The sequence below is a fragment of the Felis catus genome, chromosome E3 (assembly GCF_018350175.1).
Source record: "Felis catus isolate Fca126 chromosome E3, F.catus_Fca126_mat1.0, whole genome shotgun sequence".
NCBI classification, from domain to species: domain Eukaryota; kingdom Metazoa; phylum Chordata; class Mammalia; order Carnivora; family Felidae; genus Felis; species Felis catus.
This window is the reverse complement of record NC_058383.1, coordinates 28,187,093-28,214,586: the sequence shown is the minus strand read 5'-3', so window position 1 is coordinate 28,214,586 and position 27,494 is coordinate 28,187,093. Positions and strand designations below refer to the sequence as shown.

At 53.4% G+C, this 27,494-nt stretch overlaps 2 protein-coding genes and 1 long non-coding RNA gene across 8 annotated transcripts in view; 2 read left to right on the top strand and 1 right to left on the bottom strand.

The window, feature by feature from the left end:
* The window catches only part of ABCC1 (ATP binding cassette subfamily C member 1), a 140,468-nt gene extending 132,990 nt beyond the window's left edge, over positions 1–7,478 (top strand). For all 3 annotated transcript variants that reach the window (XM_023246871.2, XM_045047774.1, XM_045047773.1), the window contains exons 27-31: positions 1,013–1,159; positions 2,990–3,148; positions 3,797–3,963; positions 5,036–5,230; positions 5,756–7,478. In XM_023246871.2, the coding sequence (XP_023102639.2) occupies positions 1,013–1,159; positions 2,990–3,148; positions 3,797–3,963; positions 5,036–5,230; positions 5,756–5,864 (777 nt within the window). In that variant the 3' untranslated portion in view covers positions 5,865–7,478. The remainder of the gene's footprint in view (positions 1–1,012; positions 1,160–2,989; positions 3,149–3,796; positions 3,964–5,035; positions 5,231–5,755) is intronic.
* Positions 7,479–12,846: 5,368 nt separating this feature from the next.
* ABCC6 (ATP binding cassette subfamily C member 6) overlaps positions 12,847–27,494 on the bottom strand; it is a 52,462-nt gene continuing 37,814 nt past the window's right edge. For 2 of the 4 annotated variants that reach the window (XM_011290585.4, XM_045047775.1), the window contains exons 22-31: positions 26,690–26,897; positions 25,433–25,743; positions 23,199–23,398; positions 20,783–20,909; positions 19,972–20,073; positions 19,025–19,171; positions 17,052–17,210; positions 16,806–16,972; positions 13,784–13,978; positions 12,847–13,466 (exon numbers count right to left, since the gene is read on the bottom strand). In XM_011290585.4, coding sequence (XP_011288887.3) covers positions 13,358–13,466; positions 13,784–13,978; positions 16,806–16,972; positions 17,052–17,210; positions 19,025–19,171; positions 19,972–20,073; positions 20,783–20,909; positions 23,199–23,398; positions 25,433–25,743; positions 26,690–26,897 — 1,725 coding nt within the window. In that variant the 3' untranslated portion in view covers positions 12,847–13,357. Of the gene's footprint in view, positions 13,467–13,783; positions 13,979–16,805; positions 16,973–17,051; positions 17,211–18,607; positions 18,917–19,024; positions 19,172–19,971; positions 20,074–20,782; positions 20,910–23,198; positions 23,399–25,432; positions 25,744–26,689; positions 26,898–27,494 lie in introns of those variants that run through there. The other 2 variants (XM_045047776.1, XM_045047777.1) reach the window with 2 other exon arrangements.
* On the top strand, positions 18,686–25,467 carry LOC123382561. Its single transcript, XR_006591118.1, has 4 exons — positions 18,686–18,824; positions 20,584–20,925; positions 25,088–25,225; positions 25,326–25,467. It is a non-coding gene; the product is annotated as an uncharacterized LOC123382561 (long non-coding RNA).

Sequence of the window (27,494 nt, the reverse complement as noted above, 5' to 3'; positions counted from 1 at the left end):
TATTTATATAGAATATATTTTCACAGTTAGAAAGTTCCACCCACCTCTCTCTCCAGTGCCCTCCGTGTTCTTACAGCGTATCCCCTGCATTATACATCAATTTGTAAAAGGGGACTGTGCTTGTTGTAAATGAAAATTAATGTAACAAGCTTATGGGGGAGAAAGGATGAGAGTTCTCTCTTGCCGTCCCCTCCATTCCTCAGCTCCCCCAGAGGTAGCCTCCAGCCTGGCCCGGAGCACATCCAGTTGTAGAGCTCAGGAAATGCTGAACTGAACTTAAGAAGCTTTTCAGAAATAGGGGCTGTGTGACTCTGGGCAAGTTACTCACCCTCTCTGTGTTTCAGTTTCCTCATGTGTAAACTGGGGGTAATGAAAGACCCCTCTCATGGGATTGTAGTGAGGATGAAGTGAGGTCATGGGACCGTGATCTTTCTCATTAGCCGTTGCTGCATAGTTGGTGTCCCGATGTAGAAGGCATTCAGACTGACACCTCTGCCCTTGTGTCTGACCAGAGAAGACCACTCACTTACTGGTACAGTCCACAAATACTCGTGGAGCCCCTACTGTGTGCCTGGAGTATGACAGCGAGCAGGGGAAGAACCGGTCCTGACAGAGATGGTCCAGGGGGCGTGGGTGACAGAATAAGCGAATTAATGCACACCTGCGGTGCTAGGAGGTGCCCGGTGGTCTGGAGGAGAACGAAGCAGGGGAGGGGACGGAGGGCACAGAGGCAGGGGGTGGTCTGAATTGGCGGAAGATCTGCAGCATGCCAGGGAGCGCACGAGAGGGTAGTTTGGGAAAGAGCATTCCAGACAGGGGCACCTGCAGGTGCAAAGGCCCAGCAGCGAGGTACGCAGGTGTGTTTGAGAGGTAGTGCAGCCCCGTGGGGAGCCGAGTGAGCAAGAGGGAGGGAGATGAGGTCAGAGGGGACCTGCAGGTCACCTACAGCCTTGGGTCACAGGGGACTGAAGATCCCTTACCGCCACCCCCCACCCCCCACCCCCGATCGCAGGCTCCCTGGCAAATCCCCGAGACGGCTCCGCCCAGCACCTGGCCTCAGGTTGGCCGAGTAGAATTCCGAGACTACGGCCTGCGTTACCGGGAAAACCTGGACTTGGTTCTCAAGCACATTAACGTCACCATCAATGGAGGGGAGAAGGTGGGTGTACCTTGTTTCCCCCATCCGTTCACAGTGGGGCAGGCGAAACCAGGTGCCTCATTCCCCCAGTTTATCACGGCCCTGGACCGTGGGGGTGGGGCTTGTGGAGGTAAAAGCTGCTCAGAGTGTCCCAGGTGTGTTGCACTGTTGACCGGCCACCAAATGAGGCCCACCTGTGTGTTTTCGGGGAGGGAAGAAATCTGAGTATGTTGAAAATTAAGAAAAATCTGGTGTGCCTTCTGTAAAGATCCACTTCCTGCTTTTCTTGAAAGATCAGAACATGAAAAAAAAAAGGGGGGGCGCCTGGGTGGCTCAGTTGGCTAAGCGTCTGACTTCGGCTCAGGTCATGATCTCATGGTCCGTGAGTTCGAACCCCGTGTCGGGCTCTGTGCTGACAGCTCAGAGCCTGGAGCCCCTTTCAGATCCTGTGTCTCCTCTCTCTGTCCCTCCTCCGTTCATGCTCTGTCTCTCTCTGTCTCAGAAAAAATAAATAAACATTTAAAAAAAAAAAAGAAAGATCAGAACATGTAGCAACACTGGGCTTACACTCACTGCCTGGCTTTTTCTAGACCAGACAAGAGCTTCTCAGCTCACCCTGTCCCTCCCTGTCTCACTAGTGTGCCTAGCTGTCCCCTGCAGGCATTCAGGTTTGCCAGCTCTACAATAGGAAGATGCTGTCATCACTAGTAGGGATGGCTCGATGAACATGTGAGGGTGTCAGAAGTTTGGAATGTACCCCTGGTCCCAGGCTGCTCCTGTAAGACGTCCTTGCCCTGAGACCTTTAGACCCTCCTCAGGAATCAGACTTAAGGGTCTTCCTGGTCACCTGCCATGGGACAGTGTTTCCTTCATCTCTAAACGTGTGTGTTTGTTAAGCCGTTCCTGCTGCGAGGCTCAGAATGTTTTATTCCCGTGAGATAATTTCTCTAAGAACAAGGGGAAGAATAGAGTGGGTGGTGTTCTCACTGAGGCTTTATGGTTTATGTTGTATCATGAGACTCTCCTCTGTGACATTTTTGTTAGAGGTTGGAGGAAGCCTGCCTTTCAAGAGCCCAGATGAGAAGTCAAGAGTTGTAACTGGGTGTCAGGAATGTCCATCATTGGCCACTGAACAGGGAGACCGGTCCTACCCATAACCTCTTTTTTGCTCATGCAGCTGGGGTCGAGGGGAGAAGGTGTGGCGTGCAGGGGGATCTGCTTGAATCTTTGAGATATTTCAGCAGCTCGGGATGGGAAACTCACCATCAAAGGACTGAAAAACAGTAGGGGGAAAATACCTGATTACCAGTATTTTCGAGAGTTGAAAACAAATGGGGCTTTATGGAAAACCCCTTCTGCCTGAGCCCTCTTTGGGAGATCTGTGCTCACTTATCAAAAGAAGTGATTATAATTTTAACTTATAAAAAGAGCTGACAAAGAGAAGGAAGTCCCCTTTTTTATTTATTTTGACAGAGCACGAGCTGGGGAGGGGCAGAGAGGTAGGGGGTCAGACATCCAAAGCAGGCAGTGCACTGACAGCAGAGAGCTCGATGCAGGGCTCAGACTCATGATCTGCAAGATCATAACCTGAGCCAAAGTCAGATGCTTAATCGACTGGTCCACCCAGGCGCCCCGAGACAGAAGTCCTTCTTCACCCTTGGCCAAAACAGCCCCTGAAGGAATGTCCCTGGGAAGCTACTGATGGGGAGGGCTGTGGTAGACACTGGGTCGACCAGGTGACTGAACTGCTCTAGGGTGGATACCTGAAATGCGGGCCCCCTGGGGGAGGCCAAGAGGTAACCCCCAGATACCAGCCTTCCTGCCTTACCCTGGGCCCTTCCTGCCCCACAGGTTGGCATCGTGGGGCGGACAGGAGCTGGGAAGTCATCCCTGACCCTGGGCTTGTTTCGGATCAACGAGTCTGCTGAGGGAGAGATCATTATTGACGACATCAACATAGCCAAGATTGGCCTACATGATCTGCGCTTCAGGATCACCATTATCCCACAGGTGGGGTCTGGTGTGCCGAGGGCGTCAGTGGGGCACCCTGAAAGCTTACGTAGGTATATTTTCAGGACAAATGTAAATGTGTTCCTATTTTGTTATTTTCATCGAAACCATACTGTTTCTTTGCCACTGAATCTCCTCTTAGCATACAAATAACAGTGGGAATTAACTGGATATCATTTCTTCACTCCTGCTGGCTCCAGTCGGGACAAGAATAAGTCTCTCAAGAGCCAGGAGAGGAAAATGGATTTTCTAGATTGATTTCTGTAGGTGGTGATTCCCTAATGTGTTTACTTGTCATGTTATTTTCTCTAAGATTTTTTCTAAGACTGTACTTTGTAGGCAGGGAACAGGGAGGAATCCATGGCACTTGATGATCAGGGATTACCCAGGCTGCTTCTCTCTTCTGGAAGGTTCCAGTACATTTGCATATTGAAGCCTCTGGAAAGTCTTACAACAAGAAATCTATTTTATTTCACTTAACCCAAGGTTTTCCAAACTGTTTTCCCCCCATTATTAACGTCTCCAGAAAGGGTGATTCCAAGGAGCCCTGGGACCCTATCAGAAGTTTTCACACCCCAGCCTTCTGCCTCATCCCTACCCAACATGATGTGAGCCTCACATGCCATCTGCCGTTTTCTCCCCAAACAGGACCCTGTTTTGTTTTCGGGTTCCCTGCGCATGAACCTGGACCCGTTCAGCCAGTACTCCGATGAAGAAGTCTGGACGTCCCTGGAGCTGGCTCACCTCAAGGACTTTGTGTCAGCCCTTCCCGATAAGCTGAACCACGAGTGTGCAGAAGGCGGGGAGAACCTGAGGTAGGCAGGCATGCGAGGCCCTGACCGGGTCTCCTCGGCTCAGCCTTGGTCCTTATGCATATGTGTCCGACCTGGGTTTGAGTCCCAGCTCTGCCACAGACAAGCCAATTTCTCTTAACCTCTTGGAGCCTCAGTTTCAGTATCTGTGAAATGGGTTTCAGTCCAGACTTACTTTTTACCATGAGCTATAACCGGGATGGCTAATATGGTTCCTTCCTTCCACCAGATTTATTCAATTGAGAGTGACTGTTGCTTGTTAAACTGTTGAAAAGCTTCTCTGTCAGTCGGTTAATAGCACTTTTCTGAGCCCTCTGAGTCACCGCTCACTGCCCCAGCTGCGTTGGCCCTCGTCCCAGGATCCACCCATGACCCAGCAACCAAAGTATTCATGTCTGGCACAACAGCAAACCAGAGTCCTGCTCCAGTGTAACTAGTCAGTGGCTGGCTCAGTTGCCCATCTCTCTGGCCGCCAACCCCCAAGCCTCAGATGTGTTGAGCAGTGGCAGTGACCGTTCAGACACCTGGGGTGATCGGCCAGGCGGCTCTGCTGTTCGTGGCTCACTCCTCTGGCTGGGGGTCCGCGGGGGCAATTAGGGTCTGCTCCACATGTCCTTCCTCCTTCAGCAGACCAGCCCAAGCACGTTGTCATGGTGACGGCAGAGGTGCAAGAGCGCACAAACCCTGGTGTGCATTCCCAGTGCAAGCCTCTGCTGGCCTTATGTTTGCCAGCATGCCCTTGACCAAAGCAAGACACGTGGTTGAGTCCAGAGTCAACGGGGAGGGTCCTACAGAAGGCACGCATGTGGGGCCATCTTGTGATGTCACACTGCCCGTGTTGCCCTCGTCACATATTTTGGATATCCCCTCCGAGTCCTGTGTTGAAAATGATCCTGAGCCCGCTTCTAGGTCAGCAGCAAGAATGTCCTGGCATCACTAACGTCTGCCGTGGGCGCAGGAGCGGGGAGTGGCAGTGCTTTCCTGGTGTCTCTTCTCTCTTCTCCCAGCTCAGGCCTGGGCTCAGGGTCAGGGGTGGTTGTGACACTCTGTCTCCTGCTCTTTGTCTCCACTCAAGCGTTGGGCAGCGTCAGCTGGTGTGCCTGGCCCGGGCTCTGCTGAGGAAGACAAAGATCCTGGTCTTGGATGAGGCCACCGCGGCCGTGGACCTCGAAACCGATGACCTCATTCAGTCTACCATCCGGACGCAGTTTGACGACTGCACTGTCCTGACCATTGCTCACCGGCTCAACACCATCATGGACTACACAAGGTGATGCTGCTGGCATAGAAGGCCTGTCAGCCTTGGGATTTACCCGTTTGTACAGCATCATCCGTGTCTAGTCACAGCCCTCTCTTTACGCTGGGTGTTTCTGGCATCACTCCATTATTGATTCAATCAACATACGTGTGTGAAGTCCCTGCCACATTCTTGGTCCTGTTCTAGGCACTGGGGACTCAGCAAGGAGGTATCAGAGAAGGAGCCTGCCTGAGGGACCTGATAGGTTAGTTGGGGGCTGTGTATGGATACAGACAGCAAACACAGCAACGAACAAAAGGTGATTGCTCCGGGAAGGAAATGTAAGAAGTGACAGCCAGTCATGAGTGTAAGCATCACAGGACTTAGTGACAAGAGGAGGGATTGAGGATGGGCAGCCAGTTGGAAGGCTACTGCACCAGTCCTAACACGAGGCATTAGGGCCCTGACCCAAAGCAGGGAGTTGGTCATGTGGCTCTTGGGGGCCCAGGGTGCCAACTGTTTGCCTGTCCCTCATGTCTGTGTCCCCTCCTCTTGCAGGGTAATCGTCCTAGACAAAGGAGAAATCCGGGAGTGTGGCCATCCCTTGGACCTCCTGCAGGAGAGAGGTCTTTTCTACAGCATGGCCAAAGATGCTGGCCTGGTGTGAGCCCCATAGCTGGTGCATCTGGTCGGAATTACAGGGCTGACAGGGCAGCATCCAGGGATGAGGCGCTGTTCTGGGGAACCCAAGCCTCCTGTCTACTGAAACCAAAAAGAAAAAAGAAAAAAAAAAAACAAAAAAGAAAAAAATGAAAACACACACAAAGCAGCCCATCCGGCCCCCAACCTGGAACTGACCATGAAGCACCAGGAGAGACCCAGAGATGCAGCCCCCCCCAAACACTCCCACCCTCACCTCCATTGCCCCTACAAGATGTACATACGTTCTCACGCCCCTGGGAGTGCACACTTGTGCTCTTGGTGCTTTGTTAGGAGGTTTGGTGGCCAGACAGCCGGAGAAATGGGTTTTGTAAAATATGCTAGTGACCAAATCCAGCCAACTGCCTCAGATCTCTCCAGCCAAAGTCTGTGGATTCCGTCTTTGAGAAGCTCGCCGGCCCCCGACAGCTGCCCGTGGCGCCTCTGACGTCCTTCCTTGTCTGGCTCCTCCCAGAATGCTTTGTTTCCTCGGGGCTGCAGGTGGGAGGTGAGGGGCCTGGGAAGATCATTCTCACCCTCGGGCAGTACCTTGAGCCAAGGACTCTCCTGTCACCAACCGTCTGGTCTTCCAGGCTCTCAGACGCTAGGTACTGATGTCCCAGCCCCACTTCACTGGTACATGTGTCACACATGGGGCCAGCCTCCATCTCCATGGACTTCTCACTGATGGGACTCAGCAGGACTTGTGGGCTGTCTTGGCTCGGAGATCATCTCAGTGCTGACTCCCCAGCCTGGCTGCTCAGCTCCTTGTCTGCTCCAGTCTTCTCCCTGCTCTTCTTCCTCCCTCTTCCTACCCGTTGCTAGAATGGCTCTACTTCTGTAGTCCCTGAGAGAGAAGATCTGCCAATGGTTATGAAGCGGTCAAGGTCAAGGGAGCACCAGGTACCTCCTAAGTACAACGCGTTGGTACCTAAATGAGCCCTGTTGATCCCCCTCCGCGCCTCCGAGTATTTAGATTTCTTTTCTCGCCCTTGGCATCTGGTTAGCTTGAAGGTGGCAGTGTGGAGAACTCGACATTTCATTACTGAGTCTCTTCCAGGATGAGAAAAGGACCCATTCACGAATATCAGTGACTGCTGCTTTTTCTTTCTTCTTTTTTTTTTTTTTCCTTCAAATGCTGCTCTAGGGAGAAAAACAGTCTCAAGACTTTAATTTCTTGGGAGGAAGGGTTAGCCAAGGAGCAGCATTCCCAGGGAATGGCCACGTCGGCCGGCTTCTGACAGCTGGTCCACGTGTTCCTGGAGGAGAATGGAGAGGCAGAGTCCTTCGAGGCCCGTCCTGTTTAGAGCTCTCAGGGAGCACAGTGAGACCCCAAAGCAGAGGAAGGTCACTGCTACTCCAAGATTCATACTTGCTATGAACTACGTTGCTGACTTCAAACCCAGAGAAGCATCTTTCTTTTAGGTGGAAATACATATTTATTTTTTTTGTAAGTTATACCATTCTTTCACACTAGATAAACCAAGTTTTTCTTGGGGATCTTTTTCTAACGACTTACACTGGAAACGTGAACATTTGCAAGTAATTTGCAGTAAAAAAAAATATTTTGTTTCTTACTGAACAGTGGTCCTGTGTTCTTGGGGCGTTAGCAGAGGCTTCAGCCCTGTCCTTCAGGAGTCAGGACTGGGTGCCCTCTCGTCTGCTTCTCTTCTTTCTCTTTGGCACACCTGTCGTCTCCAGCGGGAGCTCTCGTCCGGACATGGGACCTTAGAGGTTAAGCAGGTGCAGTGTAGCGGGGAGTCGGCGTGGCACAGTGGACAGAGGCTGGGTTTGAATCCCACCCTTGGATTCACTGGCCGTGTGACCCTGTGTGAGCCGCTTGGTCTCTGTGCCTCGGCAGCCTCATCTGTAAGATGGGGCTGATCATACCCGCCTCCTGGGATTGTGGAGACAAGCAGCAGTGTGTCTGATAGGCACAACCCTGGTCAGGTTCTAAGACACAAGGAGGGTGAAAGTCCCATGTGGCCAAAATGACCCTAGCAAATCCCTTTGCATCAGGACAGGACAGGCTGTCCTGCAGTTAGCAAATTAGCCCTAAACTCTTAGGAAATGAACAAAAGGGTTTGTTTCTCACTCCTGTGTCTTGATGAGCATCGGGTGCCTCTCTAGGGTCCCTGCCTTCCATGCAGCAGCTTAGCGATCCAGGCCCTTCTGGGCTTTTGACATCACCTCTCGAGGCTGGCTTCCAGAGACCACAGCAGGGGAGGGGAAAGTGCGGGTGATGGACACCCATTTTTCAGTGTCCCAAACCAGAAGCCACACAAGTCAGCTCCACTCAGCCCGTTGGCTGGAATCAGTCCTCCGGCCCCAACCACACCGCAAAAGAGGCTGGGAAGTGCAGGGGCGCGTAAGGGAGAGCAGTACCTCTCCCTGCAGTCACTCGCACGTTTTCTGGGGTTTGGATAGTGCGTGAGTGAGGCTGGCATGTTCGGTTTCTGAGTTTGAATTGGACGAGTCTCGATGGTGAAGAATTCCCTGTAGTTGGGGAGCAGGCCATTTCTGCTGCACCCTAAAACCGCGCACCAAGTAAATGTGCAGAGGGAGCTTCCCGACCCTGCCGGTCTTCCCTCCGACATTGCTGTCCCTGGACCGACACCTTTGCCTCCTACGTCGTTGCGTTTAGGGACTGAAGCCTGAGTGTTCAGTACAGGGCTCCCGTCAGGGTGTTACCATTGGAAGGAGGTATTTATACGTGCCGGGTCGGGGCAGGGGTGGGGGGGTGTCGGTCTGAGAAGGGAGGTGTGCTCCTGTCTCCTGTCTCTGTGGAGCCTGACCCTGAATCACTAAAACCCCCAGCCGGGTCTGTTAAACAGGTATCTGAGCGTGTGCCTACGGGTGTGCTTTGTGAGACAACTGGGACTCCAGAGGGTCCCAGGCCTGAGTCCGAGCTCCTTCTGCTTTACGAAGAGAAGGCCGCAAGCCGCATTAACCCTGAAGAAGGTGGAAGCCAGAAGCGCCAGGGTTGGGGCAGGGGCGCCTGCTCGTCCAGGTATGGTCCGGGTGAGCGCTTTCCTAACGTGGAGGGAGACGGCACCTGCCGTGTGCCAGGCCCTGGGCTCAGTGCGGAGCGTTGCTCACACGGGAAGGGACCCCTGGGCCAGAGGGGAGCGGGCAGTGGACATGGTGCCTCCCAGTGTTGAGCTCTTGTCCGCCGTTCATTCTCACACCCCGTGCGGTTCCTGCAGCTCATTCCAGAAAAACACTCCCAATCAGACCGCTTCTCTTCCCTCCCATTCCTGCCACGCTGGTCTCTCTCTCGTGTTCCTGTGACAGCCACCACCTCAGTGGTTTCCCCGCTTTTGCCCTGGCCGCCCCCTCCCTGCAGCAAGTCTGTAAAAAAATCACATCACAACCCTCCTGCGGTCCCCATCTCGGCACCCAGACACCCCACGTAATCTGGCTTCCCGTGACCTCTGCCCGCAGCTCCCTTCTGGCCACCTCACTGGCCTCTCCAGCCACAAGTCACACTCTGCTGGTGTTCCAGGGTGCAGGATGCAGGCCCAAGGATGCAAGACCAAGAGGGTCTTGCCTCTTGCTGGTCCCTCCCCTGGTGGTGGTACAGTGGCTGCTCTGTGAGAGCAGGGGGTTGATCTGTTTATTCCCTGATGAATGGCCCACCACGGGCATGTAGCATGTATCCAAGTGACCGGGTTCTCTGATCCAGGACAAGCCCTCTGTGCCGGGCCCTGAGCCAAGTGCGAAGTCATCGGGGACTCGAGAACTTGCCTTTCGGCACCTGTGGTTTCTTCCTTGGTACAGCTGGGATCATTATGTCCACCAGGCCAGGTGGGTGTGGGGATGGAAAAAGATCCAGGTAAAGCACCCAGCACCACAGCCGGCCCTCAGGACACCATCCTACGTGATGATGTAAGATTCATTGCTTTGTCCATCCGCCCGTCCGTCCATCCATCCGTCCGTCCGTCCATCCATCCATCCAGTCACGCAGTTGTCACTTACTGAGCACTCTCGTTTGCTGCACACCATGCCAGGTGCTGGGAGACACAGTCAAGACACATGAACAAATCCCTTGCCTCGAGAAGGAAAGGGGGGCCCTGGGGCACCTGGGGGGCTCAGTTGGTTCAGCATCCGACTCTTGATCTCAGCTCAGGTCATGATCTCACAGCTCATGAGTTCGAGCCCTGAGTTGGGCTCTGTGCTGACCGCGTGGAGTCTGCTTGGAGTTCTCTCTCCCTCTCTGCCCCTGCCCCACTTGTGCGCTCGCTCTCTTTCTCTCTCTCTCAAAATAAATAAACCAAGAGAAAAAAAAAAAAAAAGGAAAGGAGCCCTTTCCTTCGCTTCTGGTGGGATACCAGAGTGGAATTCAACTAGCAGCCAGCTGGTGTTTTAGAGCTAATGAAGTGTGCGAGAGGCAGTGCGGTACAGTGGATAGGGCATGAGCTCTGGAGCCCGGCCACCTGGGTTCGGATCCCTCCTTATGCTATGTCCGTTTTCTCATCTGTAAAAGGGGCCTCCTCAAAGCATCCTAGTAAGGGGATAACGATGGGACCTTCCTCCTCCCGTTGTAAGGGTTCCCTAGAAGGCTGCGGCAGGCATTGGGGCAGGGCTTGGTAAGCGTTTGCAGTGACGGGAGGGGACACAGGTGAAGGGACGGGACCTGAGACCGACACTGACCACAGACGGTCTGTACATGGCTTTTCCTGCATCTGTGTGCCCCCCCCCACCGAGCCTGTGGCAGGGGGACGGATGGCCTGGGTGGCCCTTGCAGGCCAGTCTCCAGGAAGCCGTGGTGTGGGCCCAACAACAGCCTCATTAGAGCTGGCTCCCCGGGCGCACGCTCCGCCTGCTGGCCAACCACCTCCCTCCATGAAAGAAGCCTTCGAATGACCCTCAGTGAGTTTGCCAAACACACAGCGGCTGCCTCTTTGGCCTGCGGTCGCTCTGCCCGGACATCAGGGGGCTCCGTTCCAAGTAGAGAAACGGAAAGTGCTGTGTCTGGTCCCTTCCTCTGCTTCAAAGTTGGGCAGACGCCCCCCACGCCACGTCCTGGGCTGTGGTGGTAAATAGACCCAGGAGCAGAGCCCCCACTCGGCCACTTACAAGCTGGGCGACATTGGCAGGTCATGTGAACTCACTGAGCCTCAGTTTCCTCGTTTATAAAACAGAGCTGGGAGGTGCTAGTGATGGTGGGGCCGGCCCCTTGTAGGCATGACCAGGGGCAGGCGAGGGACGCAGACCTCCCACTCTACTTGTAAGGCGACAGCAGGACCTTCTGGCCGCCCCTTGGCAAAGGGAGGTAGGCACTGCCATTAGATCTAACTTTGGTTTACTCTGGGCTGAAAACCCTATGTTGAATGGACCAGCTGAAAGTCCCCGTGACCGGGCTGGGACAGGGCGGGCTCCAGGTCCCAGCAAGCAGGTGGGTGTCCACAGGCCCCTCTTGATATACCAGCACAGCCATTGTCCACGTCTCAGCGGATTAACCACGGGTCGGGTAGGCCCAGTGCCTCTCACCAGGTGATTGATCCCCTGGGGGACAGTGGCAGCATCTAGAGACATTTCTGTCACAACTGGAGGTGACAGTGCTATTGGCCTCTAGTAAAGAGTACAGGGCTGCTGCTGAACGTCCATCCCAACCCAGAATTATCAGCCCACCTGTCAACAGTGATGCAGTTAAAGGGCGCCTGGCACCTGACTCTTAATTTCGGCTCAGGTCATGATCTCAGGGTCATGGGATGGAGAGCCACATTGGACTCCACGCTGAGCCTGCACCCCGCTTAAGATGCTCTCTCCCCCTCTGCCCCTCCCCAGCACTCTCTCTCTCTCTCTCTCTCTCTCTCTCTCTCTCTCTCTCTCTCAAAATAAACATTTTTTAAAGAGTGATGTGGTTAAAAAGATCCTAGTGTGTAAAGCCTTTACCCCCTGGAGGACCCACGGAGGTCCTCAGATAGAACAGGATTGCCGACTATAGTGAACATCGATCGGGTGTGCATTTGGTGCCCAGCTCACCTCTGCAGCCATGCCGTGAGGTCACTAAAGAACCGTGGGGCTGGCCTCAAGTTCTGGTCCAGGGACTTGATTCCTTTCTCAGGCTGCCCTTCACAGCTATATGCCTGTATGGCCTCAGGCTGGCCTATTTTAGACTCTTGTCCCCCTTGACTGGTGCCTGAAGTCAGTTTTAGGAGCCCCGTATCCGATTTCCGAGTGCCGTGGGAAACCGGCCCGAGCAGCACAGCGCATGGTTGACTCCCCCTCACGAAAGCGAGCCCTGAACCATCCCTATCCAGGCCTCTGGCTGCTCTGGATGTCCCAACCACCATTGGGACTCCCCTGGGGAGCTGGAATTTGGTCTTCAACAAACGGAGGAAGTGTGCGGTGAGGAGATTCTCTCAGTGGGAGTCTGGGGGTGCTGGCTCCGTGAACCCTATTTATGGAGTTGAAAGTGTGCACGTGCTCATTCCCGGGACAGTCTGCTCTTGGTGTGGGTTGTGTGGCTGGTGCGACAGTTCAGATAAGACACTCTTAGGGGCTCATCTCCGAGGGTAGGGGGGCACCAAGAGGTGTGGAATACTCCGGAAGCTTTGAAAATACGTCCCAAGGGGCGCCTGAGTGGCTCAGCCGGTTAAGCGTCTGACTCTTGGTTTTGGCTCAGATCACGATCTTGTGGTTCATGAGTTTGAGCCCCGTGTCGGGCTCTGCGCTGGCAGCGTGGGGCCTGCTTGGGATTCTCTCTCTCTCCCTCTCCTGTCCCTCCCCTGCTCGTGCTCTCTCTCTCAAGATGAATAAAAATAGGTACCAAAACGGAGAACGCGTCAGCAGTTGTGGGCGGAGGGAGGTGGGTATGGTTACGAAAGCAAGCAGAGGGGTTCCTGTGGTAATGGAAACGTTCAGCATCCCGTCTGGTGGGGGTAGGTGCAGGAGCCTCCGTAGAAATGCGCGTGCGCACACACACATCCACACACACATCCACGTAACAGCGGGAAATCCGAACAAGATCGGCCGATTATACTATCGTTTTTCAAGATGTTACTAGTGGGGGAAACAGAGTAAAGCTACGCAGGAACTTTCTGGATTCTTGTCGTGGCTTGTCACTCGACAACCATCTCAGAATTAAGGGGGTGGTTTGTAAAAGGCACACACACACCACGGTCCCGGCCCCCCAGCCCTAGAGATGCTGATTTCTTTGGTCTGCGGTGGAGCCCAGACATGTGCAGGTTTCTAAGGTCCTCAGGTGAGGCCAACGGGCGGGCAGCACAGGGAGCCCCTCCAAGGTGGATGCGGCGGGATGAGCCCTCATCAGGCCAACCTGGGTGTTGCTGCGTCCTCCTGGGTTTGTGATGATCGGCCATTTTCTCTGCCATTTTCCTCCGAGAGATCAGAGGGGTCTGGATCCAATACTGAGGTGCCACTGACGACCCCTGGGTCGCCTGTACCTCCAAGGCACAGCAGTCTCTCCGGGTTGGCGAGGCGAGGGCAGAGGGCTCAGACTAGGCCTGACTCCTTTGCCAGCCTGTGAAACAGGCCCTTCTGGGCCAGCAGCTGGACCGGGCTGCCACTCTCTGCCACCTGCCCCTTGTCCATGACCAGCACCCTGCAGGAGAGAGGGCAATGGGGAGCCCTTACCGGCCCAACCCGCCCGAGCGCTTGCACCAGCGAAAGCCCAGCATGTCTGCTCTGGCAAAGTCCGGCCTTCCCTGCGGTTTCCTGACCCTGACAGCTAGGTTGGAAACATCTTCCGGGCACGTGTTCTTGGGCTCATCTCCTCCCTGCTGGGCATCAGTTTTGCCACCTGTACGGTGCGCACGTGATAACCCATTCCAGCGCCCGTGGGGCTCTAAACCCTGATGCCTTCCTCTACGCCCGTGGGGGCGGAGCGGGGAGAGGGCCTACTCGGGGAGGGGTGCTTACCTGGCGCAGTCCATCACAGAGCGCAGGCGGTGGGCAATGACCAGCACTGTGCACTGGGCAAACGAGCTCCTGAGGGCGGCCTGCATCTGGAGCTCCGTCCCCGGGTCCACGGCGGCTGTGGCCTCGTCCAGGATGAGGATCTGGGTTTTCCGGAGAAGGGCACGTGCCAGACACAGGAGCTGCTTCTGGCCCACACTGGGAAGGAGTGGGACGGTCAGGCCTGACGTTTCTCTACCTGCATCTCAGGACTTGCAGGGCCTGCCCACGAAGGGATCCCCCGACAGCTGCAGAAGTTAGTGGGGCAGGTACACACACTCCTTCACGAGGGTCCCCAGTCCACAGAGCTGGCAGGAATCCCCTTCCCGCCATTTTTTGAGCAGGGAGACTCCAGGCAAGACATTCAAACCCCCGTGCCTCAGTTCCTCTCCCCCAGTGAAATGGCTATTTCCACTTCTACTCAGTGCTCTTTATCTTGTGCCAGACATAACCTACGTGCCTGTGCATGTCTTGACTCACGTCTCACGGTGACCGCAAAGGTAGTTACTGTGCCAATGAGTCTTGTGACTTATCAGGGTGCAGGGACAAAATAAGCCCGATAAAAGTGCTTAGCAGTGTGCTTGTCACAGAGTAAGGCCCCAGCACACAGCACACAGTTGCAACTGAAGGTCACACAGTCCGTGACACCCCTGACCCTGGAGACCCAAGGCTGTCTGGGGCGGTCTTCCTTCTCACGGTGAAGCCTTCCAGCAGCGTCTCTGGGGAACCAGAACCCACTATGGCCACGTCCCTGGCGAGCTGGGTGACCCCGGGGCAACTTTCAAGCCTTATAAGCCAATCCTGCAGAAGGGGATTCGTGAGGGGGCCTCTCTGAGGTTTACAGGGAAACATTATTTTTCCCTCCATCCAGGCACTGTGTCTGCAACTTAACACGTATAAGTCAATCCTCGAACAGGAAGGAGATACTCACTATAGTTCTCTTTTCACTCACTTCTCTCTTGGGCAGAGAAGATGAACTTGCCCAAGGTCCTAGAGCTGGTAACTGGGGGAGGCTGGATTTGACGCGTGTCTAAACTCTCAGCCACCAAGCTACACTGCTTCTCTAGTGAGCAGAAGCTCTGATGAGGCTGCCACCCACAGCCTCTTACCCTCACACCTCTGGGGGCAGATGGGGTTTTAGGATCCAGAACGTCTTTGTTTTCAAAAAGGCACGCAAGCGTCCATCCGTGAAGGAATGGGCAAGAAAAATGTGGTCCGTCCCTACGCTGGCACATGCTGCAACACTGATGAGCCTTGAGGGCATTATGCTGAGTGAAACGAGCCAGTCACAAAAGGCGAATACTGTAATACTCCCCTTAAATGAGGTACCCAGAGTAGTCAAAGTCATAGAAACAGGAAGCAGAATGGGGGTTGCTGGAGGCTGTGGGCAGGGGAAAATAGAATTTTTTTAAGGCTTATTTTCCTTTTGAGAGAGAGAGACAGTGTGTGTGTGAGCAGGGAAAGGGCAGAGAGAGAAAGGGACAGAGAGATCCCAAGCAGGCTCTGAGCTGACAGTAGCGAGTCCGACATGGGGCTTGAACTCATGAACCGGGACATCATGACCTGAGCTGAAGTTGGACACTCGACCAACTGAGCCACCCAGTTGCTCCTAGAATTGTTTTTTCATGGGTACAGGGTTTCAGTTTCGCAAGAGGGAAAAGTTCTGGAAACGGGTCGCATGATTATGTGAATGTATTTAACACTACGAATTGTACATTAAAAAATGGTTGGCCATTTATAACTACGTCGATGGAACCAGAGGGTATTATGCTAAGGGAAATTAGTCAGAGAAAGACAAATATCATGTGACTTCACTCATATGAGGAATGTAAGATACAAAACAGATGAACATAAGGGAAGGGAAGCAAAACTAAGATAAAAACAGGGAAGGGGACAAAACATAAGAGACTCTTAAAAATGGAGAACAAACAGAGGGTTACTGGAGGGGTGGGGAGGTTGGGCTAAATGGGTAGGGAGCATTAAGGAATCTACTGAAATCATTGTTGCACCATATGCTAACTAACTTGGATGCAAAGTAAAAAAAAAAAAAGTAGACCCTATTTTCCAGTATTTATGAATAAAGATGAATGTATTCTAGTAAAGAAAAAAAAAATGGTTGGGACACCTGGGTGGCTCAGTCGGTTAAGCATCCGACTTTGGCTCAGGTCACTATCTCGCAGTTCATAAGTTCGAGCCCTGGGTCGGGCTCTGTACTGACAGCTCAGAGCCTGGAGCCTGCTTTGGAGTCTGTGTCTCCCTCTCTCTCTACCCCTCCCCCACTCACGCTCTGTCTCTCTCAAAAATAAACATTAAAAAAATTTTTTTGATGCTAAATTTTATGTTAGGTGTATTTTACCACAACTAAAATTTCTTTTTTTTTCTTTTTGAGAGAGAGCCAGAGCACGAGTGGGGGAGAGGGGCGGGGGGGGGGGGTGCAAAAGAGAGAATCTTAAGCAGGATCCACACTCAACACGGAGCGTGGTACAGGCCTCAATCCCATGACCCTGGGATCATGACTTGAGCTGAAACCAAGAGTCAGACGCTCAACCAACTGAGCCACCCAGGCGCCCCTAAGATTTCTTCAGAAAGAAACGTATACCATATGTTACTTAGAACCCACAGTGAGAGTGGAATTCGTGCCCACATCAAACACGATACTTTCGTAGCAAAAGAAATGCTGAGAGGGATAAATAGACTATAAGTAGCCTTGTGTCAGTAAGGGTTGGGTTTTGTCACCCAAATAAATTGAGGAACCGAATTGAGGAAGACAAAACTGGACATTCAGAGACTGTGTTGGAGTTCAGAATTGCTGATAAGGGACGGGGTTCATCCTGTGAGTACTAACAGAATGAAGCTGGTAGTCCCGTGGGGGAGGCAGTTTTCCAGGGCATGTTACCCTGGGGACAGGGCAGTGCGGGGAGCCTCAGCCACACTCGCCTCTCCACGCAGCTCCTCCCAGGCCCTGGTCGTGGCGGGGCAGGCCTACCTCAGGTTGCAACCTTGGTCAGCACACTCATACTGCAGCTGGCCAGGCAGGCTGGCCACCAGGGCTCTGAGCTGCACCGTGTCCAAGGCCTCCCAGACGGCTTGGTCCGGGTGCTCCTGCAGCATGTCCAGATTCATCCGAAGCGAGCCAGGGAACAGGGTGGGGTCCTGGCCGGAAGGGGCAGTGGGTCGGAGCCGGGCCCAGCCACGCCTCCCCCCTCTGCCCACCCTGTGCCCCGGGCCTCACCTGGGGGATGATGGTGATCCTGGACCGCAGCGTGTGCAGCCCTACATGGGTGATGGGGACCCCGTCGATCCAAATCCCACCCTCGGCCGCCTCCAGGAGCCGCAGGAGGCCCCCGGCCAGGGAGGACTTCCCGGCCCCTGTCCTGCCAACGATGCCCACCTGCCAGGGGATGGGAGGGCAAGGCTCGTTCTGACCACGTCTGCCCAGAAGCCCGGAGGGTCCCTGGGCATTTCTGCGAGGTGTTTCCCCTGCATCCAAGATACATCCATCTATCCATTATCCTTTGAGCATTTGTCCATCTGTCCACCTTTCCATATGTCCACCCATTCCATCCAGCCTTCTTTCTGTACATAGTTCTCTGTCTTCTCCCCTTTGTGACTCATCTCTCCCATCTTTCTGTCCACTCACCCACACTTCCTGCTATACCCCCACCCTCCCATTTTTCCATCCTTCCGTCCATCTGCCCATCATTGTTCCTGCCCCCATCCGCCCTCAGCATTTACTGCTGCATTCTCAATGTCCAACACTCGCTGGAGGCTCAACACTATATGTTTAAGAAGTGAATGAAATATGGGCCATCTGGGTGGCTCAGTCGGTTAAGTGTCCAACTTTGGCTCAGGTCGTGATCTCACGGTTCATGATATCAAGCCTGGCTCTAGGCTCGCTGCTGTCAGCACAGAGCCTGCTTTAGACCCTGTAGCCCCCTCTCTCTCTGCCCTTCTTCCACGTTCAATCTCTCTCTCTCTCTCAAAAATAAATAAACAAAAAAAAAAGTAAATGAATCGTGTTACCCACTGTATGACAGGCAACTCTTCTAGGCATGAGGAATAGAGAAATTAAGGAATCCTTGCTCTACAGGGCTCACTGTCTGGTCTTGGAAATAATGCAACTGAGCAAACTTAATTTGAATACACTTGATGAAAAAGCCCCCTCTATAATCAGACTCTGGACGTGAAGCCGCCTGAGATAGAAGTCAACAGGGTAATCAGAGCAGGCTTCATGGTGGAGGTGATACTTGAGTGGAACCTTGAAGGATAAGCAGGAGTTTGGGGAAGCGGAAGATGCCAGGTAAACCCCCTGAGGGCAGCACCAGGTGCCCACCTGGCCCCGTGAGGCAGTACTCCCCAAGTATTGGCTGAGCCCTGGCAGGGCAATGAATGAAGAGCTGGGCAGAGCCTTGAATGCTAAGCTCAAGAGTTTGGGCTTTACTGTAAGGGAAGCTGGGAGCAGGGGGAAGGTCTCAAGCAGGGGAATGTCATGCCCAAATAAAGATCACGGAAAACAGACTGGAGGTGGCTAAATGGGAGGCTGGGGGCTCAACTGGGGGCCTGGAGCAGTCTAGGAGGAGGCAGGAAGGAAATGCAAGTGGGAAATGTTTCCTGAGCATCTGTAAAATGGGACAATACTAGCACTTCTTCGTAGGGTCGTTGTCAGAGTAAAAGTGCACCTGATAATTGCTAAAACCCCGGGCAAACGCTTCTGCAGCTCTTGCTATGTGCCAGGCACCGTTCCCAGCAGTTTATATGTGTTAAGTCACCGAAACTTCACAAGAGCTCTGTGAGATTGACATTGTTATTTCCATTTTACAGATGGAAAAACTGAGGTCAAGACATGAAGTGACCTGCCCAGGGTCAGCCATGGCAAAGCCAGGAACTGAGCCCGTGCAGACTGGATCGCGTATGCGGAACATCCAGCACTCTGTCACAGCACTCACGTCGGAGGCCAAGAGAAAGAAGGCGGTCGGAGAGACGCCTCCTTACCCAGGACACCAAGGTGGGTGGGTGGTGGCATTCGCCAAGATGGCGGCAGGTCTGGGGGAGATGATCGTTTCAGTTAGGGCGTGGTGGGTCTTCAGAGTGGAGGGCCTGAAGTCGGGTGTGGAGGAAGCATTTGGTGCTCAGGGCCTAGACCCTGGGCACTGCCCACCCTGGGCCTGGCCCCCAGGAGGAGGAAGACGGGCCAGAGCCGCTCACCTTCTCTCCGGCTTGGATCTTGAAGGACACACCCCGAACGGCCAGTGGGAGCTCAGGTCTGTATCTCAGCCCAAAGTCCCGGAACTCGATCTGCCCCCCGTGAGGCCAGGGGGACCGGTCTGCACAGGTGGGTAGCCTCCAGGGCGCCTGGGACGGGAGAGGGGCACAGGGTCAGAGGAGCCGCTCTCTCTTTGAGCTTCAGTTTCCTCTTCTGTAAAATGGGCATATTTACTGCTATCTTACAGAGTCGTTGGGGGCATTGGAACATAGCAGAGCTATAAACAGGTGACCTCTGAGATTATAAAAATAATGATGGTATTGGCTACTCTATCTTTATTATTATTATTAGCCACTATTAATTGTCAAATAAGATTCTGTCTTCCTCTAGAAGGGGTAGAATAATATTCTCCCCTTTGTCTTTGTGAGGAGGGCAAGATTATGCACTAGGGGGTCGTTAGCTGCTGTGTGCTCTTCCTGTGACCTTGAATAGGTCCTCGATCCCCTCGAGGTGAAAGGGGGCCCATCAGAGCCGTGGGCGTGTAGGGCCTGTCTACGGTGTGCCTGACACTAAGTGCTTTCTCGTGGGATCTCACCTGACCCCCCAGTACCCCCGCACTGTTACCTTGCCACGTCACTCTTCCGTTATTGTCATCTTGCTGTGATGTGCCTAGAACGTTGCTGTGATGTGTATGTGATGTGGCCGTCATGTTGCTGTTCTACTGCTACTGCACTGCTGTTACCTATGGTCCCCTGTCACTCAGAAGAATGACCTGCTTTGCCCAAGTGAAGAAGCAAAGGACCCAGGATTTCTCCTGGCTCCAGACCCCACGCTCTTAACCATTACTGTCGCCCTGGCTGCAACCCCAGCCCTCAGTGGCAGGGGCTCTAAAGCCCGTAGCAGGCATAGACCTGGGTCCACACCCCCGTCCCCATCTTCCACCCATCACCTCCTTGGGCGTCTGGACATAGTCCTTCATCCGCTCTACCGACACGATGCTGCTCTCCAGGTCTGTCCAGCTGCGAACAGCCCACTGCAGTGTCTGGGTCACCTGGGGGGGAAGACATCGCAGGCTTGCATCAGCCCCCCTGAGGCAGGGGCGGGAGGCAGAAGTGGGGACAGGTAAGGGGATGGGCTTTGACTGTCGTCACCAGGACCTTCCTTCAGTAGAACTGGAGTATGCAGAGTAGAAAGGAGCTTGTCCAACCCATCTTGATACAGGTGGGACGAGAGGACCAGAGAGGGTGTATGGCTCTCGCAAGGACACCCAGCAGGGCTCAGGCCCACTGACTTCCATTCTGAGAGTTTCTCTCCCCTGATTTCCCATCATTTTGCCTCAATATAAAATGAGGATAATAATAGTATCCCCGATGGGGTTGTGGGCAGAATTAAATGGGTTAATATTTATAAAGCTGTTAGAACAATTCAGTAGAAGAATGCTACTTGCATATATGTTTTTTCCTTCATAGATATCATGACCTGACATGACATATTATTATTAATAGTTAACAAAATTTAGCACTACCCTGGAAATGGACTCTATATACCTTATCTCAACTAGGCTCTACAATGTCTGAAGTGAAGAGATTACTGCCCCATTTTCCGGATGAGCACACTGAGGCTCTGCGAGGGAAGACTCTTGCCCAAGGTCCAGGAAGGTCACCCAGCTAAGCCTCTATATTTTCCTCACTGGTTGGTGGTTTGGACTTGGGTCCTTGAAGGTCCGACTGGCAGGGGTCTGTCTTGGGAGGCAGGTGTACCTGGAGGGCAGCGGAAACAGAGAAGCCCACGAGGCCGGCGCTAAGGTGGGCCTTGCTCAGCACAGCACAAATGGCGGCTGCCAACACCAGCACGTTCCCCAGGAGCTCCAGGTTGGTAGCCAGCCACCTGCAAGGAGAGGCAGGTAAGAGCAGGGCGGGGGGAGGGCCTTGTCTGCAGGACTTGTTTCTCTGGGCACAAGGACTGGTCATCGTACCAAATTGAGTCCCACAGGGGTCCCAGCAATGGTCTCCTCCACACCCCAGGCCCCACCCAAGCTCAGTGGGTGGGGGAAGTTGACGCTTTTGTCTTACCTGTGCCCAGCTCAGAGCCTGGCACACAGTAGGTGCTCAAGTAAAGTTTCGCCATGGTGCCGATTTTCCGTCCCTGGGCTATGCCCGGCTGTATCCCTTGGGGTCCCCCTGCCTGGACCTGACCTCCATCTTCACACGGCCAATATCATCTTCATGCACAGGTTGGGTTGAACGTCACCTCCTCCAAAAGCCTTCCTGGCCTGTTCCTCCCTTTCTAACACATCGCTCATAACTTCCTTCATAACACTTACCACTCTTTTTTTTTTAATTTTTTTTTCAACGTTTTTATTTATTTTTGGGACAGAGAGAGACAGAGCATGAACGGGGGAGGGGCAGAGAGAGAGGGAGACACAGAATCGGAAACAGGCTCCAGGCTCTGAGCCATCAGCCCAGAGCCCGACGCGGGGCTCGAACTCAGGGACCGCGAGATCGTGACCTGGCTGAAGTCGGACGCTTAACCGACTGCGCCACCCAGGCGCCCCACCACTCTTAATAATTAAACGATTTAATCAGTCCTTGACCATCAGTCTCCATCAGTAGATTGTGAGCTCCGTGAGGGCAGCAACTCTGTCTCGTTCATGACTGTCCCCAGTACTTAGCACAGGACCCAGCACGTAGTAGGTGCTCAATGAATAATAAACTGAGTGGATATAGAGGCACCTCCTTCTCTTGCATTCCTACTCCAACATTCATTCATTGACTCATTCATTCATTCAACAAACATATTGACCACCTACTGTGTGTCATGTCTGCTGCAGGTGCTGGGGACACAGTGATCCAATTTAAGAATCTGTCTTCAGGGATCTCTGGGCTTTACTACATGGAGAATCTAGTCCTTCTAACAACCCCACAAAGCGGGGTATTGTTGTCCCCGTTTGACAGATGAGGACGCTGAGGCTCAAGAGTTAGGTACTTGCCAGAGTCCACACACATGAAAGTCTTAGAAGCCACATCACCCTGATGCATGCCAGGAAGCATGAACCTTTTCCACTAGGTTATGGTGGTTTTCAACAAACCAACCAGCAAATGCATACATAAGTTGCTTCCTAGACAGCTGCTCTTGGGAGAGTCCCTTTGTTCTTGAAAGCCCAGTTTACCCATCTGTGGAATGAAGTCAAATCTGGCTCCTTACAGATGAGAGGATTAAATGAGATCTGCCATACAGACCATGGAAATCACCGGGCCTTCACATCGCCGGTGCTTTCTAAATGTTCATTAGGTCTTTCCTCCTTGGGCTAGGACCCCAGGAAGAGGCAGGGCAGGTCGCCCAGAAGGCTTATGGGATTGAGATGCTGCCCACAGCTACATGGCCTGATAGCCTCAGCTGGCCAGGGACCTGGGGCATAAAGGAGAAAGGAATTCATATTTATTGAGCACCTACTGTGTGCTTGGCCCTCTCCACACTGTGGCACCAGATTACCTGGATTCAGACCCTTACTCCACCACATTCACTGTGCGGCCCTGGGCAAGTTCCTAAATCTCTCTGTGCCTAAGATTCATCATCCATAAAACAGTCTCGGCCTCATGACTTGTTTTTAGGACTAAAAGAACAAATCCATGTAGAGGGCTCAGTACCGTGCTGAGCATATAGTAAGCATGTTACAAGCATTAGCTCTGAGTGTATTTATTTAATCCTCATAGCCACCCCATAAGTGACATCCCCCTTGACAAACGAGGCTCAGAGAGGTATGAAACCTGCCCAAGATCACCCAGCTGGTAAGTCTCAGAGCTGGGATTTGAGCCCCTGTCCGTCTGTGCTCAAAGCCTGAGTATTCTTACTTAGTAATGAAAAGGCTGAGGATGCTTACGTAGCTGCTCTATCACCAAGGCAACAGAGCTGGTCCAGCAGCCTGGCAACAGAGGCTTCTTCCCTTCTGCTGACATCTGTACTTCCTGTCCACCTGCCGCTGAGGACTCCTCAGGCCAGACTCCATCTGCTCACGGTACGAGCCAAGTGCACCCACGGGGTACAGCTTCAGCTTTATCCCTGCCTTGCTGTGTGACTTTGGGCAGGCCGCTTCATCTCTCTGGCGTCACCCTACGTCTCACTCTCTGGGGACACAGATGTCTTGCAGGGTCTTGCCCGCCCCCATGCTTTTCCTACCTGTCAGCCACCAGCCGCGGGAAACTGACTCTCTGGCTTTCATCCACGTGCATGTCATTCTGAGCCACAAAGGGGCACTGGGCCTGGAAGGCTCTGACCACTGTGATGCCCTGGAACGTGTCGGCCACGTGGGAACACACGAACGAGTGCCTGGCTGACTCGAGGCGTCTGAGCTGGCATAAGCTGGCCACGTACAGGCTCTGAAGCGGGACAGGTGGGGAGGGGAGAAGTCACAGACACAGAGAGGTAGTTTGAGACGCACAGGGAGCCCCAAGTACAGGGTTTCAGACCAGGCTCTGTTACCAGCTGCTGTGGGACCTTGGGCTAGTTGATTCCCCTCTCTGGGCTCTATTTTCCCTGCAGAATCAGAGTTACATGGTTCTTTTTAAGAAGAACCCAGAGGGCCGCCTGGGTGGCTCCGTCAGTTAAGCATCCAGTTTCGGCTCAGGTCATGATCTAGTGGTTCACGAGTTCAAGCCCCGCGTCAGGCTCTGTGCTGACAGCTCAGAGCCTGGAGCCTGCTTCTGATTCTGTGTCTCCCTATCTCTCTCTCTGCCCCTCCCCTGTTCATACTGCCTCTCTCTCCTTCAAAAATAAAAATAAAAAAACATGAAAAAAATTAAAAAAGAAGAACCCAGGAAGCTGCAAAACCCTCCAGTGCCCCGTCCCAGAGCTATTAAATCAGAATCTCTGGTGGTACCACCTTGGCCTTGGTAGTTTCCAAAAACCTTCTGGGCGATTCTAACGTACAGCCAGGACTGAGAAACCACTCATCTAGTGTGAATGTCTCATTCCCAGCCCTAAAGCCAACTGCTTCACTTAGGGCCAGTCATTGTGGGAACAAAACCATAAAGGACAAGGAAGGCAGTTGGCCAAGTGGAATCCGCTCACTTAACTGGAGGTTACCTGCCCGGTGCTGGGAACATAACAATGCCCAAATGATCCGTGGGGTTATTTGCTCTGACGCCACAAGCTGTGTGCCAGCCAGAAGGATATGCATCTGCTGAACAGCCAGCCAGGCTGTGTGCCAGCCTCTTTACAAACAGTATTCATTAATGTGAGGTGGGCACTGGTGTCCTTCACAGTTTACAGGTGAGAAAACCTGAGGCCCAGAGGGATCAAGTGGCTGGTCCAGGCCTCTCCAGCAAGCAAGTGGCAGGGCCCGGATTCAAATCCACCTCCGCCCGACCCTTAAGCTGTCCCTCCCCAGGTCAAGAAGACATCGAGAAGACAGTGGTGGCTGTGGCTTTTGTCTGACTACCGTGTTTTTTTCTCTTCTATTTCTGATTACCTGGGGTGGAGGTGGAGGGTAGAGTTCAAACGTGGGACCCGATCACGGAGGACGTAGCCTCACGCAGCCTAGCCAGTCAGAGTGTGCTAACCCTCTGGTCACTGTGATTCGCTCAGGGATGAACACGGGCCCCCAAACAGGCCAGTCAAATCTTCCCTGGGACTGACCTATGAATGCGGAGCTGGAGTAAAAGTTACTTTGGGTTGGACTTGCTGAGGTGGGATGCTGTGAGTATAGGGTTGTCAGGGGCCATCAGACCCATCAGACCCTAGAAAGACAGTGCGTCCAAAATCAGGCCACGCAGAGCTAAAGCCAGTGGTTTTTAAACATTAGTATGCATCAGAATTATCTGGAGGGTTTGCTGAAACCCACATTTCTGGGCTCCATTTCTACCGTGACTTGAGAGTCAGTAGTTCCTGGGTGGGGCCTGAGAACGTGCATTTCTCACTAGCTCCCAGCTGGTCCTGACGCTGCTGGTCTGAGATGGCACTTTGAGACCCCCTGAGCAAAGATATGGAGAGAGTGACCGCATCCTGGTGATAACTGGCTCCTTGCGCTTTAGGGACGTAAGACGTTAATTTCTGTCCTTTTGTTTAAGCTAATTTCAGTTGGTCTCCAGCTCCGGCAACTGAAAGAGTCCAACCTAATACAACACTTGGAGACCTTGAATGCCTCCTTGGTTTCTAGATAATTGGAGAACGGGAAGCTGATTTCAGCAGCAGCAGCAGGACAAAATGTAAGATATTAAGAACTTAGACACGGACATTCGGGAGACAGTGTTGAGTGTAGGTGTTAGAAGTAAACTGTGGTGTCTCTGCCTCTGGGAATTCTTCTAGGGATTCTTCCACTGTGCAGAGCCTCTTACGCTGAATCCTGTCCAGAGACAAGAGACTGGCTGAGGTGACCTGAGCTGGCCCCAGGGGCCTCCCCAATCTCTCCGTACCTGAAACCCAGCATAGAGGACCAGCAACGGCAGGAAGGCGACAATAGCCAGAGGGGTGGTCACCGTCACCACCAGGCTGACCTCCAGCAGTCCAAAGGCATAAATCAGCAAGGACCGGAGTTTGTCTGGGATGTCCACATCTACTGTGTCTGTTTCCTTAGAGAAGCGATTCAGCAAGTTCCCGATGGGCGTCCGCTCAAAGAAGCCGATGGGACACTGTGCCACATCCCACAGAAGCCTCTGGAAAAGCAGCCTGGATGCCCGGATTCCTGCCAGGAGCACCATGGCCATGGAGGCAAACAGCCCAATGGCTGGGGAGAGAGCGGGTGTCAGAGCGTGAGAGCCGAGACCCCCCTCCCCCAACTACCCCATGATGGCCATCTTATGCTTTGGCCATCCTGAGTGTCCCCTGATGGAACCACCCTGCAGTGGGTTGAACAGTGTGCCTCCCCACCCTGCAAACTCGTGTCCATCAGGAATCTCGGAATGTGACCTTATTTGGAAACACGTTCTTTGTGGCCGTTTTCAGTGAAAGATCCTAAGGTGGTAACACCCTGGATTTAGGATGCCTTCTAAATCCAATAGCTCCCGTCCTTACAAGAAGAGAAGACATCCGGAGACAGAGACGAAGGTGATATGAAGGCAGAGGCACAGAATGGGGGCATATGCAAGCCAAGGATTGGAGACCCCCAACAGAAGCTAGGAGACAGGCACGGGACTGTCGCTCCCTCAAAGCCTCCAGGAGGAACCACTCCTGCCGACAGCTTGTCTTTGGGCTGCTGGCTTCAGGACGCTGAGAGATGAAGTGTCTGTTGTTCTAAGCTACCAAGTTTGTGGTAATTTCTGTCAGCCCTAGGAAACTAATATACCCCCTTTCTCTCAATGCCCATCTATGTGCCTGGAATGGGGCTGACTTCACTCCGTTTCTGAGGTGGGGCAAACTGTCTCTGGCCCATCCAAACCACTGCAGTTGGTCTGTCCCCACCCAAGTCCTCAGCTACCCCAACATCTGGGGGCCAAGGTTCTGCACTTGCTGAGGAGTCTGGCACAGACTCTGAAGATCCCAGGAAAGGAGGGATGTGTCCTGCCCCCCCCCCCCCCCTCCTTCCAGCCTTATCTAAAGGATTCAGGTCTGCGCTTGGGCCCAGGATGTTTGCACAGATGTCCAGAAAGGACAGGGATGGGCAGGCCAGGGGGCCCTGAGCACCTCAGATGGGGCCGGGAGGGTGGAGGGTGAGGAAGGCGGGCGAGGGGTACCTTGGAGGCAGCCCAGGAGCCCGAAGATCCAGCCACGCAGAGCCGCCTGGGTCTGTCGCCCATCCACAGTGGGGTCGTCGGCCCACAGGCTGAGCCAGTAGCCACGGCAGAAGGAGGCCACTTGCTGGCAGAGGAAGAGGAACAGTGCATAGAGGCACAGTGGGGCACCCACAGCCTGTAGGTAGGTCAGGTGCATGGTGGCCCTCACCTGTAGCACAGGTAGGGGGGATGGGGACAGAGAGAGGCCCCGGAGGGAAAGGAAAGAAGAAAAGACCAGGTGAGGTTCTCAACAGGGCAGATGGAACCACGGTGCAGACCTTACCTGTGCTCTCTCGGTTCCTACCACCTGGAGCACCAGGTCTCCTACAGGCCCCACCTAGCCTCAAGACCCCCTTCCTCTGCAGAACCCTCCAAAGGCCAGTGGGAGCTTTAAAGCTGTGGCACTTTCTGGCTTTGGAGTGATTTATTGAACACATACTACAGGACAGGCATGCGTCTCTACCCCCATCATAACTCCCACCTGACAGATAAGGAAAGAAAGGCACAAAGAGGTTAAGACACCTGCTAAGGTCCAGCTGCCACGAATCTGAAGTTCTTCACCTGGCTGCAGCCAGAGTGAACTTCTGGAAACATCATCCTGACCCTATCTTGCTGTTGCTGGCCTGCTCATGGCTTTCTCTTGCTCTCAGAAGAAATTCTCACCTTCTATCTGTCTCTCTGACCTTACCTCCTACTCACTATCTGCTGGTCTCATGGGATTTCTTTCTTTTCTCTGGTGCCCCAAACTCCTTCCCACCTCAGAGCC